This window comes from Odocoileus virginianus, chromosome 29 (genome assembly GCF_023699985.2).
Source record: "Odocoileus virginianus isolate 20LAN1187 ecotype Illinois chromosome 29, Ovbor_1.2, whole genome shotgun sequence".
Classification (NCBI taxonomy): Eukaryota; Metazoa; Chordata; class Mammalia; order Artiodactyla; family Cervidae; genus Odocoileus; species Odocoileus virginianus.
Genome location: NC_069702.1, coordinates 25,156,884 through 25,173,784, shown reverse-complemented (window position 1 = coordinate 25,173,784; position 16,901 = coordinate 25,156,884). Strand labels below are relative to the sequence as shown.

At 43.5% G+C, this 16,901-nt stretch overlaps 1 protein-coding gene and 1 long non-coding RNA gene across 6 annotated transcripts in view; one reads left to right on the top strand and one right to left on the bottom strand.

The window, feature by feature from the left end:
• Positions 1 to 16,088, top strand: part of LOC139032044 (uncharacterized) — a 61,610-nt gene extending 45,522 nt beyond the window's left edge. Inside the window, exons 3-4 of one of the 3 annotated variants that reach the window (XR_011484589.1) lie at positions 284 to 5,393; positions 5,685 to 16,088. This is a non-coding gene — a long non-coding RNA (uncharacterized lncRNA). The remainder of the gene's footprint in view (positions 1 to 283; positions 5,394 to 5,684) is intronic. The other 2 variants (XR_011484590.1, XR_011484591.1) reach the window with 2 other exon arrangements.
• The window catches only part of PPEF2 (protein phosphatase with EF-hand domain 2), a 44,645-nt gene that overhangs the window by 8,664 nt on the left and 19,080 nt on the right, over positions 1 to 16,901 (bottom strand). For all 3 annotated transcript variants that reach the window (XM_070458283.1, XM_020904147.2, XM_070458282.1), the window contains 7 exons: positions 15,892 to 15,938; positions 14,855 to 15,021; positions 14,268 to 14,304; positions 14,038 to 14,187; positions 4,901 to 5,287; positions 3,510 to 3,695; positions 1,526 to 1,668 (listed from right to left, as the gene is read on the bottom strand). In XM_070458283.1, coding sequence (XP_070314384.1) covers positions 1,526 to 1,668; positions 3,510 to 3,695; positions 4,901 to 5,287; positions 14,038 to 14,187; positions 14,268 to 14,304; positions 14,855 to 15,021; positions 15,892 to 15,938 — 1,117 coding nt within the window. The remainder of the gene's footprint in view (positions 1 to 1,525; positions 1,669 to 3,509; positions 3,696 to 4,900; positions 5,288 to 14,037; positions 14,188 to 14,267; positions 14,305 to 14,854; positions 15,022 to 15,891; positions 15,939 to 16,901) is intronic.

Sequence of the window (16,901 nt, the reverse complement as noted above, 5' to 3'; positions counted from 1 at the left end):
AAAAAAACCCAAAATCATGTTTGATGAAAGTCTTCCTTGAAGTTTAAGGTACTTCACATAATAGTCTCCATACACCCTCAGAAAAGTGTGAGTTGCCTAAAAAATTCATCTCAAATTTCATGGGTATGTGAGTGTATGTACTTTATCTGGAGAATATTTTGTTTTATCAGAGGCTAAAAAAAGTATGAGAGCCCCTAAAAGTTTAAGAGCATTTAAACTATTTTAAATGCAAAGCATTTAAACTATTTCTGGTAGATCTTACTCATTGATGGCTCTCATTCAGGGACGGCATATAGCAATGACCTTGAAGGCTGTCTGGACACACAAGTCTCTCTGTTCCCTGCGTCAGGCAGCACATACTGAGCTCTGCATGGATCATCTGATTAATCCTCCAACACCCACTGAGGTAGGTACAACTCTTCTGCCCAGCACAGTATAAGCAGCTAGCCCAAAGTCACATAGCTAACAAGTAGGGAGGCAGGAATCAGTCTTGATAGGTGGACTCCAGGCTGGCTAAGCTATGAAGCATGGATTTAAACCAAAAGTAAATAGATGCTGGGGATTCCCTGGTAGTTCAGCAGTTAAGACTCTGAGCTTCCACTGCAGAGGGTGCAGTTTTGATCCCTGGTCCAGGAACTAAGATCCAGCACGCATGTGTTCTTTTTCCACTAGATTTATGCTGACTTTGATTTCTAACTTAGTTTGTCTGATAATTAAAGAAGCTTGTTCAGCAGCATTACAACTGTATCTTTCAGCAGCTTATACACTTCAGGGCCAGCTTCTCAGGGGGCAGCAGCACTGTAGAGCTGTTATGTATGTGGGTTCTGAAATAAGATTGTCTGGGTCAAGGCTTACTTTCACCACTTACTGGCTGTGTGACCCAAGACCACTGATTTCACCTCTGTTCCGTAATGATCTCATCTATAAAACTGAAACAATAAGCTCATTGAGAAACAATATACAAGTTTTATAAGCTCACTGAAAAACAATATATAAGTTCTTTGTAATAACACTCAGTGTATATTCAATAGTAAGCTCTCAACTAACATTAGAACTCAGGATCATCTCAACAGAAGCCATTTAAATAATATTATATGCTCCCTTCCCAGGAAGAAAGAAGCATTGGTAACAAATGTGTGCAGATGAGAGTCCATCTGCCAAACCCCCAGACAGTGAAGGAAGGTTTGTCTGTGGTTGACTAGGTATGGCAAACACTTTAAGAATGAAAGAGAAAGGAAGAGTGATCCTGGAATGATTTAGTGGCCTGTCATATGGATTTCACCTAAGACATACCCACTGAGAATAATTTCTGCAGGAAATACACACGTCACTTCCATTAATGATGGGTAGGCAGAGTGTATTGGAGGAAAAGAAGAGCCCCTGTTTTAAAGTCTCTTCTAGGTCCTAGTGCTGACATAGCTAAATTTTGACTTAGCATCTGGATAAATTTAACAACATTTGCGCTTCACAGTTTCCACAAACACTATAATTCTCTTTCTGAAAATCATTCATTGAAAAGTCTTGCCTTTGCCTCATGGTAAGCGTGTGGGTTGCCTTGTTAGCTTGAAACTGCATGATGTGTGGGGTCAAGTCTGGCCCCAGTTTGACATAGGCTCCTCTGTTGCTGCCAACTTCATAGTAGTTGGAGGCAGAAAAGATGGTTAACACCTAAATCAAAACAGAAGAGAGATGGGCATTCAGGTTCACTGAAGAACAGTTCATCCTCAATCCCATAGGGCCCAACCCAATTTGGGGGGTGGTTGTTCCTTCTATTCCTTCTTGATTTCATCTATGTTGTTGTTGTTGTTGAGTTGCTAAGTCATGTCTGACTCTTTTGTGATCCTATGAACTGCAGCCGCCAGGCTCCTCCGTCCATGGGATTTCCCATGCAAGAATACTAGAGTGAGTTGCTATTTCCTTCTCCAGGGGAAATAGAAACAAACCCTGGTCTCTTGCATTGGCAGGCAGGTTCTTTACCACTGAGCCACCAGAGAAGCCCAGTTTATTTATGTTAAATCACTAATGCTAGCAGGGCAGGAGTTGTGACTCAAGTAATAAAGACTTGAATTCTGACAGGACATCCACAACATGTTTTCTTTACATTTTTATCCCAATAAAAAATAGCAACAGTCATAGATAACACTTTATTTGGTCCGATTCAGAGGTCTGATAAACTGGGATGGGCATTACAGCTAGTAGGCATATCAGCTATTATCACTGGCGTTAAGCCTCAGAGCAGAGTTTACTGTGGAGTGTTGAGCCTCCTGAGATGCCCTGTGAAAAAAAGTTTCTGTTGTTGATACACTGGGAAATGCTGGACACTGTATCTCTTCTTCGGGATTCATAGTGAATATAGGAAATTAAAGGCTCTGAGAAGTTCTGCAATATAGAAATGTATACAACTATTTAGTTTAGATCAGATAATGAATCCTCTTAGAAGAATTATACTTTGTGTTCTCTCTTGCTTTATGTCTCACTTTTAATTGAACATTAAGGGAATGTAGTATTTTAATCATAGCTCTGCCAATATGTTTATCTAGAGGCCTGTTGCCATTTTTGTCTTTGAAATTTTTTTCGCCAAGAAAGGCAAGATTGCATTTTTTTTCCTTCCAGATTGAGTTGGTGTAGTGTATTCTTGGTTATCAAAATACTCAGAGCTTTGAGACTTTGAAATGGTAAATATTCATTATGTGTGAAACAGCAGGATATATAACTGTATGATCTTAATTACATTAAAATGGATACTTAGTTGTGAAAATACACAAATGAGACCTAGAAGGACATGTCACACGGTAAACTGCTTGTGATTATGAATGATTTTGTCTTTTGCTTCTTGTGTTTTTTGGTTTCTTATTATGCACATGTTAACTTTTAAGAAATAAATGTTATTTTAAAAACCTTAAAAAAAAGAAATGCATACAACTGTTTAACATTCCTGTTAAACACTGTTTACATTAGTTGACCTCAAGCTTTGTTTTCTGCATAGAAACATGTAATTCTCCTGCAGGGTTAGTATTCCTGGGAATAGTCTTATCTTAGTGGCATTAGACCATCAAACACTGAAGGATTTGGAGATGCCCAGAGATTTAGACAGGATGTTAATTATGCTCCCGAGAAGACAAACAATCCTGAATTCCTGCCTGGGGTGCAGTGCAGAGATCCTGTGACCCTGTCGTCTAATTGGAGACCTGTGACAGTGGGCATTGTGACAAGAATAGTGAGGTGGCTGGGGAAAATATCCAGCCATGTTTCCATCCATGAAATGGGGCTATATCTGCTCTTTACTTTCCTCTCAGGGTATGTACTGATAGGTGGTGGCCTCAGTCAAATTTTGAGTTTTAAAGAGGCTACAAATGCCAAGGATAAATGACAGTAAAGGGCCTTGTTGCTTTGAGCAAGTGGGTAACAAATACCAGGCTCGGCTGTTTGTGAGGAGCCAGGGCCTTAGCTCCTTCATGCCCTGGAGGGGGAATAGGACCACTGGTGTGCTGTAGCAAATGCCTACCCACCTTGCGACCGTGGCAGAATTCATAGCCTTCAGGTTTGCACTCATGCGAGCGGATCAGGAGCTGCAGGTTGTACTTCTGTAGCAACCGCTCTGTCACATTCGGCCCAAAATAACAGCCGCCTCCTCGAACAGTGTTGGCCCTGCAGCCCTCCTGAGCCATGGGGTCACTCCACAGTATATCCACCACCTGGAGAGAAAAAAAGGTATGTTTTGCGAAAGGAGAGACTTGCATTTTAAAGTTTCATTTCTAAGTGGATGTTGAGGTCCCGATTGATAACTCAGTGTCACCCAAACTGACCATCTTTTTCTTGGAGGTTTCTAGCCTCAGAATCACCTGCAGGTCCTCCTCTTTCTCACCACCCTCCATCCAGTCAACCAGCAAGTTCTGCTAATTTTGACTCTTAAGTAATTCCGGATTCTCTCCTTTTCTTTTCTTTATTCAAGGAAGCATAAGAAGCTGCCATTTTTGTAGGTCAAAAGTGGTTGAACAAAACGAGTTCAAGTAGTCCCATTAATTCTACCACAACAGATCACCAGCAGCAGCATCTCCCACCTAGATCACAGTCTCCCTGCCACAGTCTTGCCCTGGTGAAACAGCCCCCATTTGGCTGCCAAAGTCATCTGTTTTGGCAAGCACTGTGCATTCCTCCTTAGTATACATTCTCCTCCCTCTTCCTTGCTGACAGAACTCTTAGACTGGGGTATTTGGCATGGCACTGTGCTTGGCTAAATACGTGCTTTTCCACTCCCCCTTGCCGCTTGGGCTGGCCATGGGATGCAGTTCTGAAGATTCTGGAAAAGGCTCTAGTTGCCTGCAAAGAGGACAGGAGCTGCTGCTATGCCACTTTTGGCCTTGAGCTGCAGCAGCCATCTGATGTCAGCTATGCATAAAACAGCATCCGATGAACTGTGGCTTACCTTCTCCCCCCAGTGATGCCGAGTCACTAAACCAAGCTTACTCAGACAATAGAGCCCACCTGGCCCATCTCCCAGCTTTATAAAACTCCAGACTATAGGCATCACTAGGTAAATACCGGGCTTCCCAGGTGGCACTAGTGGTAAAGATACCCGCCTGCCAATACAGAAGACCCAAGAGACAAGGGTACGATCCCTGGGTCGGGAAGATCCCCTGGAGGAGGGCATGGCAACCCACTCCAGTATTCTTGCCTGGAGAATCCCATAGACGGAGGAGCCTGGCGAGCTACATACAGTGCAGTCCGCAGGGTAGCAAAGAGTCAGACACGACTGAAGCGACTTAGCACACAAGCAAATACCAGTTTGGGTGCTCTGACCTCAGGGAGAGAGAAAGAAAGACGGAAAGAGCCAGGAGGAGATTTGCTGGGTTTTGTGAAATCCTTGCTCTTTGCAGAGAGCGGCGCGGGCCACACCCACCTGCCTCCACTCCTCCGGCGTGGGTTCCGGCTGCTCCTCGGCATCTGAGTCCACTTCTGACTCCGAGGCCGAGGGCTCCTCCCTCTCTCTGATCGCCGGGAAGCCTGCTTGCTGCCGGCACCTCTCCAGCTCCAGGTCCACGGAGTGCCGCACCCGGTGGGAGAGCTCCTTGGGGTCCGGGGGGACGCCGCAGGGGACGCTGGAGGAGCGCCCGGCCCTGGGGGCCTTGTGGGTGCTGGGGCGGTGGGGCGAGGAGGGCAGAGAGCGGCTTTGGGGCAGAAACCACGGGGAGGGTCTCTCGGCAGAACCCGTCTGGTTGGCCTTTCCCTTCTCCTCCGCCTGTTTCTTTTTCTCCTTTCTCGTTTTGTACCTCATGGTGGAGACAATCTAAAAGTGGTCAGAAAAGATGCAGATGCTTCAGTGAAACATCTTTGACAGCAGCGCTTTGGCATCAAGTCAGTTGGGCCCTGTGGATTGTCCCGACGGTGACAAGGTCAGCACAGAACTGAGGCTAAGCCTTTCCAAGCTTTTATTGCAATTTGATATTGCTGCCATTCAAACACGTGATCAGTGGGCTTATACTTTTGGTTTGCATTTCATTTTTCTAGTAATTCACATCTATCCTATTTTACAACAGTACTGGTCTGTGACAAGTTAAAAATTTATGATACCTGGTCCTCCACCACAAATAATTGGAGAAATGCTAACCTGTTTCTAGGAACCTAGTGATTTTTAGAGAGCACCTCTCAGAAGGCGTGCCCTTACTGACTCTCTTGTTCCACAGATGCGAACACAGGGGAGGAAATGCAGCCTTGACTGATGGCTGGAATGGGAAAAACCTGACACCTGCTCTAACTGGCCATTCACAGGAAGGGCCTGCTGAGGAAGGACCCGGGAGGGAACGGGAGCATCCCACTTCAACCTGGACCTAATCGGGAAGATGCTCTTCTTGCCAAAGGGACCGGGTGTGGTCCCTCTCCCTCCCTCAGAGTCATCATGGTACTGGGACCAAGCTGACAAGCAGGAAGAATTCTGATCATGAGAAAGAGTTGGTTCAGGCCATGGAGCAGACCTGGGGCATCCAGCCAAAGGCAAGAGCGGCTATTCCCAGCATGCCTGAGTGCCACAGCATCCACGGGGATATCAATGGACATCAGGTTCACAAAGGAAAACTCTTCAGGTGTGTAATCAGGGAGCAAGAACTTTCTTCAAATAGATCTAAGGACTGCAGTACAAGAAAGCCATGTCCCGGTGTGGACGGACTGCGGGCAGGAACAGAGAGAGGCACTTGACGTGGTTCGGCAGTACCCAACTGACATTTGAAGAGGGATCCCAATGGAAGAGACGAGAACAGAGGTTATTCTGTAACACTGGACAAGGGTTAATTACTTCCTAGGCAGTTCTGGCCCTGGGCGAAGAGAGTGCAAGTCCACAGTGTGAACAGACTCCTAACCACCTCCTCCCCTCCCTGCTGCCACCTCACAGTCAGGGCTAGTGCACCAGTCCCGCCCCTTTCCAGTCCTCAGGTAACTTTATAAGGATGGTATCTGCTTCAAGAGGTGTCCCTGACTTTTATTCTTAAGGATAATAGTGTTAATGTGTATCAAGCCTCTTCCAAATAGGTGCTATCCAGGGCCCTTTTATGAATACACTGATTAGGCTGAACACCCCTTTGCAATAGCATTCTCACTTAATAGTGTGAAGGCTCACTCAATCATGTCTGACTCTGTGATCCCACAGAGTCTGCAGCCCACCAGGCTCCTCTGCGGGATTCTCCAGGCAAGAATACCCTAGTGGGCTCCCATTTCTTTCTCTAGGGGATCTTCCTGACCCAGGGATCCCACGTGTCTCTCGCGTGTCCTGCATTGGCAGGTGGGTTCTTTACCACTGTGCCACGTGGGAAGCCCTCACTTAGAGTACAAGTAAGAACCCAAGGCACAGGGATACTAAGACTGCACTGGGATGGAATCTGGATAGCTGACTCTAGGCCCCCTGCTTCTCTAAGTTTCTAAAACAGTGGGTAAACATTAGTGAAATCCATTTCACCTGTAACCTATCTTCACTGATCAAGGCCTTTGTCACTATGGAAGACATGCATGTCCTCCAAGCAGCACGTGGTCTAAATAAGATGTTTGCCCGAGTTGTTTTCTGGGAACTTGGAATCAGCTGTGTCTAGTTCCAGCTGAGCTGATTAAGCCTGGATGGGACCACTGACCCTTCAACCAGGCATGCTCGAGGGTCCCAGCAGTGCCCTTTTGAAGGCGCAGAGTCTGTAGCCTGGTTACGCCTGCTCAGAGCCATGATTACCGCAGCATTTCCTTATCCTCTCCCCCCGACCCCTCTCACAGCTCAGATGCTCTGCTTCTTTCTCCCATAAATACCCTGAACCCCTGCCTTCAGGGAAGAGGGTTTGAGAGTTGTTCTTCAGCCTCCTCACTTGGCTGCCTTGTGAATAAACTCTCTCTCTGCTGTAAACTTTGGCATCTGAGCATTTTGGCTGCAAAGCTAGGGCAGAGGGAACCTGGTTCAGTAACAAATACGGCACACCAGCCAGGAGATAAATCCAGACGGACCTGCTGCCCATGGTTGGTCAGCCTGTTGCCGGTATTAAAAGCCTGTGGGTGAGTCCAAATAGCCCCCTTGTCCGTCTGTTCCAGGGAGGATTCCCTGGGTTTCCTGGCAAGGCGCAGCCAACATTCAGTGCTTAGTTTTGTAGCAAGGAGGTGATTTGGGGGATTTGGGGTTGGAAGACGTCTTGGGGTGAGAAGACGTCTTTTGGATGAGTAACCCTGTTCAAGAAATTCACTTGAACCTAGACTGATTGGCAGTTCTGACCTCCATACCTGAGTTAGAAGCCCGGAGCCCATCTGGGCTTTGGTTTCATTTTGGTCTTGTCCATGTCCATCTGTATCTGATTAAGTTAATGACTGGCAATTGGGGATTCAACTTATTGGTGACAGTAACAGGGACCCTTGGAAAAATTTGTTTTCTGCAACCACCTGGAAGTTTAGTCCATTCAAAAGGGGGAAAAATTGATTCAATTCATCCTGGAAACCCTGGAACATGATTTACTACATCCCTGCTGTCACCTGATAATACTTCAGTTTTACTGTCTGGACACCAGGCACAGATGAATATCAATTTATGCACGCCTTGAGGGATATTAATCAAACTGTAGAAGATATTCATCCAGGAGTCCCTAACTCATACACTCTGCTCACTACTTTTTCTGGAGATTTGTGTTGGCTTACTGCATTAGACTTGGATTCCCTTTTTTTGTATACCCATGAGTTTTGAATCCTAAGAGTCTTTAGATTTGAGTAGTAAGATCTAGATACAGAAGTTCAGCAAGAATATTGCTGGATAGTAGTCCCACAGGAATTTTTAAAATACTCCCACAATATTTGGAGAAATCCTGGCAAAAGATTTGAGAGACCCTCAGCTAATCGAGGCAGCCTTGATCCAGTTTGTGGATGATATTCTGATTGCTTGTAAGACAAAGGGCATCTCAGACCAGCACACAGTTTTGACCTTGAACTTTTTGGTTGAACGAGGCTATAAGGTGTTCAAGAAAAAAGTCATACTTTTCTGCCCTCTGCAAAATATTTGGGTTCTGAACTCTCACGGATACAAACTTGCTCTTTGACAGAGGAAGCTCTAGCCGGGATTGCCATTCTTATACCAAGAGAACCACAGGGGGACTTCCCTGGCTGTCAAGTGGTTGATACCCGAACTTCCACTATAGGTGGCGTGAGTTCAATCCCTGGCGGGGGAATTAAGACCCCACATGCCATGCAGCACAGTCAATACATAAATAAATAAATAAACTTCAGGGATTCCTAGGGATGGCCAGGTTCTGCCTCATCTGGATCCCCAGTTTTGGACTCACTGCAAAACCCTTTTAGGAAGCTCTTTTAAAGGAGATTTCCCTGGTGGCTCAGATGGTAAAGAATCTGCCTGCAATGCAGGAGACCCAGGTTCAACCCCTTTTTTGGGAAGATCCCCTGGAGAAGGGAATGGCAACCCACTCCAGAAATCTTGCCTGGAGAATCCCATGGACAGAGAAGCCTGGTGGGCTACAGTCCATGGGGTCACAAAGAGTTCGACATGACTGAGTGACTAACACTTTCACTCTAAAGGAGGAGACATGAATCTCTAGACTCAACTAGGGAAATGCTATAGTGCATTCCAGGTTATCAAAGAAAAAAATAACTGCCCTGGCTTTAGGTCCTCCAGATATCAGAAAGCCCTTTGACTTATTGTCATGAGAGACAAAGAATCAGCCTTGGAGTCCTGACTTGGAACCTGGGTAGAATAAGGAGCCTGCTGAGTATTTCTTAAAGCAATTAGATACAGTTACTAAGGGATGGCCAATTTGTCTTTGGGCTGTAGCAGTGACCTGTGATCTTTTACCAGAAGCGGAGAAATTTATATTAGGACAACCTGCCACAGTGCATACCCCTCACTGTTTATTTCTCCTCCTAGAACAGAGGGGGAGGATATTGGTTTAACTTTAGGAAGATGTGCAAAGTATCAGGCTATATTATTGGATAATCCTAATGTTACTCTGAAAGCAGCCTCCATCTTGCATCCTGCCACTCTGCTCCCAAATAATACTGAAGAGCTTATGCATGGTTGCATTCAGATAATTGAACCAGTCTATTCCAGCCATCCCGACCTGACGGACCAGCCACTGGGGAACCCAGACCTTGAGATGTTCACAGAGGGAGGCAACTTTATGGACCAGGAAGAATGCAAAGCTGGGTATGTGGTGGTAACTCACCAAAATACCCTGGAAGCAGAAGCCCTTCCCCCAGGAATCTCTGCACGAAAGGGAGAGCTCACAGCCCTGATGAGAGCCCTCCATCTATGCAAGGATAAGAGAGCAACTGTCTTCACTGATCCTAAAGTATGCTTTCTTGGTGGCCCATGCTCATAGGGCCACTTGGAGAGAGGACTGTTAATTGCAGGGAATAAGGAACTTAACCTGCTGAAGAAATTTTAACCTTATTAGAAACTATCATGGAGCCAAAAGAATGAATGTCCACTGTTCAGGACATCAGAAGGCAGACTGTGTGACTGATGGAAGGAATAATCTAGCAGATCAAACAGCAAAGCCAGCAGCCAGGAACACCTAGGTCCCCAGAGTTGGCTCTGGTCGCCGATGTAGATCTGGTAAGATGCTATCTATTTTCCTAAAATTTAAGGCCAATGAATGGGGATCTGATTGGAGTCTTGGTCATTCTCAGGATGCTGACTCTAGGAAGGCTGGGTTTATAATAGATATAGTAAGGTCCTTGTACCTGAACACCTTACAGAAGGTGTAACATGATGTACACTGGAGTATCCACTGTGGGAGAGACAGCACCCTCTAGTGGATTCGCTAACTTAACACAGGACCAAACATACAAAGGACAATTCAAAAGCTTATCCAGAAATGCATAGTGTGTGCTAAAAATATTCCTAAAACTGGGTCACTGCCTTTTATCAAAGGAGTTCAGACCCCAGGTGCTGGACTGGGAGAAGATTAGTGACTTCACTGTGATGCCAATAGTCACTGGAAACCTTAGGCATCTGTGAAACTTTATTAGTCATCTGTGAACACTTTTACTGGTTGGATAGAAGAATTTCCTTACTGGCCTGAAAAAGCATGAGGTTGTTAAAGCTCTCCTAAAAGAAATAATTCCTAGGTTTGGGTTACTTAGGTCCATTTTGAGTGACAATAAAGGGGCTTTTATAGCAAGAATATCTCAAGAAGTAAAAGCTTTAAACCTTCTTTGGAAATTACATGCTTCTTGACAACTCCAATCTACTGGCAAAATGGAAGAGGAATCACACTCTTAAAAAGACTATGGCTAAAATATGTCAGGAGATTACTTTAACCTGTAATAAAGCCTCACTGGTTGCCCTACTTCCAGTTGAAGGTAGCCCTTAGAAGTGAGATAGCCGGGAGAAATATCAATAACCTCAGATATGCAGATGACACCACCCTTATGGCAGAAAGTGAAGAAGAACTAAAGAGCCTCTTGATCAAAGTGAAAGAGGAGAGCGAAAAAGTTGGCTTAAAGCTCAACATTCAGAAAACTAAGATCATGGCATCTGGTCCCATCACTTCATGGCAAATAGATGGGGAAACAGTGGCTGACTTTATTTTTCTGGGCTCCAAAATCACTGCAGATGGTGATTGCGGCCATGAAATTAAAAGATGCTTACTCCTTGGAAGGAAAGTTATGACCAATCTAGACAGCATTATTAAAAAGCAAGAGACATTACTTTGTCAATAAAGGTCTGACTAGTCAAGGCTGTGGTTTTTCCAGTGGCCATGTATGGATGTGAGAGTTGGACTATAAAGAAAGCTGAGTGCAGAAGAATTGATGCTTTTGAACTGTGGTGTTGGAGAAGACTCTTGAGAGTCCCTTGGACTGCAAGGAGATCCAACCAGTCCATCCTAAAGGAGATCAGTCCTGGGTGTTCATTGGAAGGATTGATGTTGAAGCTGAAACTCCAATACTTTGGCCCACCTGATGCGAGGAGCTGACTCATTTGAAAAGACCCTGATGCTGAGAGGGATTGGGGGCAGGAGGAGAAGGGGATGACAGAGGATGAGATGGCTGGATGGCATCACCAACTCAATGGACATGGGTTTGGGTAGACTCCGGGAGTTGGTGATGGACAGGGAGGCCTGGCGTGCTGCGATTCGTGGAGTTGCAAAGAGTCAGACACGACTGAACTGAACTGAACTTAGAAGTGAAAGTTGCTCAATTGTGTCTGACTCTTTGCGACCCCCACGGATTATACAGTCCATGGAATTCTCCAGGCCAGAATACTGGAGTGGGTAGCCCGCTCCCTTCTCCAGGGGATCTTTCCAACCCAGGGCTTGAACCCAGGTCTCCCACATTGCAAGCGGATTCTTTACCAGCTGAACCACGAGAGAAGCCCAGGCCTTAGAAGCAGGTGCCAGTTAAGAAACTATGAGATGTTGTTCTAGAGACCTTCCCGTTGTTTCAGAAATAGTTTGCGATCCAGAAGGAATTCAATTAAGGAACATAGATACTGTCAGGTATATAGAATCGTTGGAAGCTACTTTCACTGCTCTATGTACATTTACTTCTAGCAGATTAATGTTTCCCACAGATGTTCGCTTGTGCCACTGCTGTCCTGGAGACTGGATCCTGTGGGAATCTTGGGAGAATAAACATCCAGAAGACTAGCCCAAGTGCTGGCCCTGATTGCTCGTTGGCATCTCATAAAATGCTGTACAAAGTATTTTCCTGAAGACTTAAGGCCAATGAATGGGGATCAGACTGGAGTCCTAACCATTCTCAGAATGCTGACTCTAGGAAGTGTGGGTCTGTAATGGACATGGCAAGGTCCTTGTACCTGAACAACTTATGGAAGGTGTTATTATGTTTAGCACATACCATGCATTTCTGTGGTATCACCTTGCTGGACTGGACCTTATGAGGTGATACTCATAACCCATTTCCCTGGTGAAGCTGAAGGGAATTAAGCCATGGATCCATCACACTGGAGTTGAGATGGTCCCACAGAGATCAAAGGAGCCACCACATCCTGTCTACAGGAATGCACTATGTTCTGACCAGTGGGATGAGGGCAGAAGAGATGTTTGTAACATCTTCACTATGTCTTTAAAGGGTAGGATATTCTTCTTCCCTTCATTCCTCTACTGTATTGCTTGGAACGCAGATGTGGTGGCAGGCTATTTTGAGCTATGCACATGAGGGCATGGGGATGACAGTCTAAGGATGGCAGAGTAACAAGACATAAGAAGCCTCGGCGCCTGGACAGCCTAGTACACGACGCTGCCAAACCAGCCAAGAAGTGCTTGCTTCCAGATTCTGACTCAGGTCTGTCTGATTTTAAGGCCACCCTCTTTCATTTATGTCTCATAACAGAAGGAGAAGAGGGTGACAGAGGATGAGATGGTTGGATGGTATCACCGACTCAGTGGACATGAATTTGGGCAAACTCTGGGAGATGGGGAGAGACAGAGAGGCCTGGTGTGGTGCAGTTCATGGGGTTGCAAAGAGTCGGACACCATTTGGCAACTGAACAACAGCAGCATAGCCTTCTACAGTAAGTCTCTGTATATATGAACCTCCAGGTTGCAAACTTTCAAAGACATGCATGCCAGCCCTGTATGCCAGCTGTCATACTGTACTACTGTACTTTTCAAGGCACTGTCCTGTAAGAGTTAAAGTGTTTTTTTGTGTCTGTTTTTTATGTATCTATTATTTGTGTGAAAAGTACTATAAACCTATTACAGTACAGCACTATATAGCTAATTATGTTGGGAACCTACGCTAACTTGGGATTCACGAACAAACTGGACTTATGAATGTGTTCTTGCAACCACATTCATTCGTATGTACAGGACTTACTGTACCTCAGTTAGAGTTGCCCAAAGTAGACTGGCTTATGTGGGATGAGTTCTTTGTATTTGGAACTGCTCAAGGATGTCATAGCAGGGATTCATTCCTGGGTAGATAGGCAGCTGGAGGAGAGAGGCTATAATATACAATTCAAGGGTAAGAGTCTATGATTAAAAGAAAACAGAATCTTTGCTTCTTTTTTTGGCTGCACTGCACAGCTTGCAGGGTCTCAATTCCTGCAGTTAAACTCAACAACCATGTTTTAAGTGCTTACTGTATGCAAAGAAAGTGATATCAGAAATTCAAAATAAGCAGAGAAGGTATTAATACTTGTCCTAAAGGAACTTAACAAAAACAAGCAGGAGGAGGGGGCGTGTAAACAACAGAATATCTTACACCCCAATAGTTTCTATTTTTTCTATTTCATTTTGGAAGTGGAAAATTAGAAAGCAAAGGTTCTAGGGAGTTCCCTGGCAGGTCCAGTGGTTAGGACTCGAGGCTTTCAACAGTGGCACTAGCTGCCATTCCCCACCATCATCCATGGCAAGCATTAATGAATCACAGTACACCTGCTCCAGCGGTGGATTCCCAATCCTCTGTTCAAAGATTTAATGGATTCTCTTAACAGCCCTTATTAGTCAGCTGGAGTCAGCATGGAGTCAAGATGACATCTGTTTTACATTTGTTGGCAGTGACGCCTGGCATTATACAGAAATCCACATTATTTTAGTGCTCAGTCAGTACCTTGTGCCTGTCTAGTTTAGCCAAGAGCTCCAAGTCAGTCCTGTCTGACACTCCACCATGAAGAATCAGGACTTTCTCATCAACCAGAGTGGCCAGTGGAAGCCAGCAGAACACATCTTGCAGTAGTTTTAGTATTTTCTTGCCGTGGATCTGAAAACATGATACTAAGTTTTAAATAATTCACTTGATTTATCTGCACTGGGGGAAACATGCTTTTAAGAGCTGCATACCTTATATTTATGCATCACTTCCTTGGTAAAACCATATCTAGAGTCAGAAGCAGAAACAGATATTAAATTTAGTGATATTATGTATGGCACAATTGCATTTTTATCAAAATGCATATTGTATATGTATACCTATGGCTGACTCATATTGATGTATAGCAGGAACCAACAAAACATAGTAAAGCAATTATCCTCCAATCAAAAATAAATTAAAAAAATATATATATATAGAAAAAACATTGAAAATAATTGCCAACTGTTTAAAATTACATTATCTGTGGGTAGAAATATGGGATACTTTAATTTTCTTTTGCTTATCTATATTTTGTACTTTTTCTATAGTGAACCCTTACTGTTTGTATAATTAAAGTGTTTGGCCATGTGAAAACAAATGTAATAGTTTTACTAGAATAGTAGGATAACGTGTAAACTTTTAAGAATATCTTTTAAAATGGTATATATTGTGTATTCCACTTTATAAACTTGAAGACTGATTTGAAAATGCATCTAACAAATAAGAAGCTCTGGAAAAATAACTTCACAGCTGCAACCAGTAAAGACCAAATCCCCCAGCATGTTTTGGCTTATACCGTAAGTTCACCATATGGTCCTCATGGTTTCCTCGGTTAAGATGGAACTCTTTTGGGTAAACCAACATGAAGGCAAAGAGAACCATTAGGATCTCGACTGAATCCTTCCCTCGGTCCACAAAGTCGCCATTGAACACATAGGCCCGCTCTGGTGATGGGAGGCCGTTCTTCCCAACGAGGAGTCAAGTCCAAGCAGAAACAGCGGGAGGAAGGAAATAGGAAATCGGGTCAAGCCATTGTGCCTCTGACAGTCACATCAGGCCCGAAAGCCAGTGCTGTGCTGTCTGGCTCTTTTCCAAACGGGAAATGTCGGTAAAAGATGGAAATATTGGAGATACTTTCTGTTGGTCTCATATTTCCTTTCTAGCAAGGCTAAGGTTATGACATGCTCACCAAAATAAATGTGTTCATTATCCAAATGCACAGTGTTGCCAGGTGGTTTGTAATTCCAAGGCTCGTTTAAGTTCTGGCCACTCTGTCTCTAACTGGCAATAATACTAGCTGCCATACATTTCTCAGAATTTAACAAGACAATACATCAGAAAATGCTTTGTGTTAATTACATTAGTGGAATATTTATCACTATGCAGAGCATTTGGTAACTAAAAATAGGTATGATAATAGCTTTTCGTTGCTTTGATAATAAATAATTTTCTCTATTTAGTACTTGATTTTCTTTTTTTCAAATAATGATTTTATTAACCATAGATTTTCTCTTTTTTAAACAGTCTACAATGGGGAACACATGTAAATCCATGGCTGATTCATGTCAATGTATGGCAAAAACCACTACAATACTGTAAAGTAACTAGCCTCTAACTAATAAAAATAAATGAAAAAAATAAAAAAATAAACAGTCTACAAAAATACACTACAATATAATGCAATAATCATTTTTACATTCTGCATTTGCTACATAGTAGCAAATATCACTCTAAAATATTTTAAAATACAAGTACTACTTAAGCATTTTGTAATAGATACTGTATGTGATTAAACCTCAGAACAAGACAGAAACATAATTTGAGGGTTCATACCTTATAAAATATAAATATTAAGTCATCCAACTGGCCATGTAAATCTCCTAACAAAGAAAAAATATCAGTTTTGATTGATCTTCACCATTGTTTCTAAGTTTTACTATAAAAAATACTCATTGTATTCCTAAAACTAATGCAATATTATGTCAGCTGTAACTCAATTTAAATAAAAATATCCAGGAAAACCTGATAAACTTATGGTCACTCATTTTTCCATATATAAGACAGGGACAAATAACTAGCTGCTTCCTAGGTGGTTAAGTGGTAAAGAATCTATCTGCCAATGCAGGAGATGTGGGTTCAATCCCGGGTCAGGAAGATCCCCTGGAGAAGCGAATGGCTACCCACTCAAGTATTCTTGCCTGGGAAATTTCATGTACAGAGGAAATATAGCCTGGTGGGCTATATAGTCCCATGGGTCAGAAAGAGTCAGACATGACTTAATGTCTTGGTGTTAATGTCTTCCCTGTTGCAAGGTTAGTTAATATTGAAAGCAGAAAGCATGATATTTCTTCTGTATGATTATCACAAACAGTAAATGGGACAGAATGGTGTAGGGCTAAAAGCCTAGATGAGAACTGGAGAGATTTTTGCCCCATCTTAAAGTAAGAAGCTGATACTCACTGATGTGGGTCAGTATTATAACATTTTTCAAGAAGTTGGAAATCTACATTTTAACATGAAATCCTCCCAACTTTCAAATGTTGGAAACTATAAATTTAAGAACATTTTGAAGCAGACAAGACATATTGCAGGCTGCGTGTGGCCCTGGAAGTGCTAGTTTACAGCCCCTGTGTGTTATAGTTTCCCCTGTAATGGATATTAAGACATCACTGATCATAGAAGGAGATGGAGAAAGTTGTCATCAACGGGATTTCTCTTTAAGAGTAAATGTAGACGGAAGGAATCATTTGCTAGGCATTTAGACCTGTTCAGGTACAATAAATAAACTGTCTTCTAACAAGCGAAGGACTAGTTATTTGCTGGGATTCTGTTCTAAATGGACA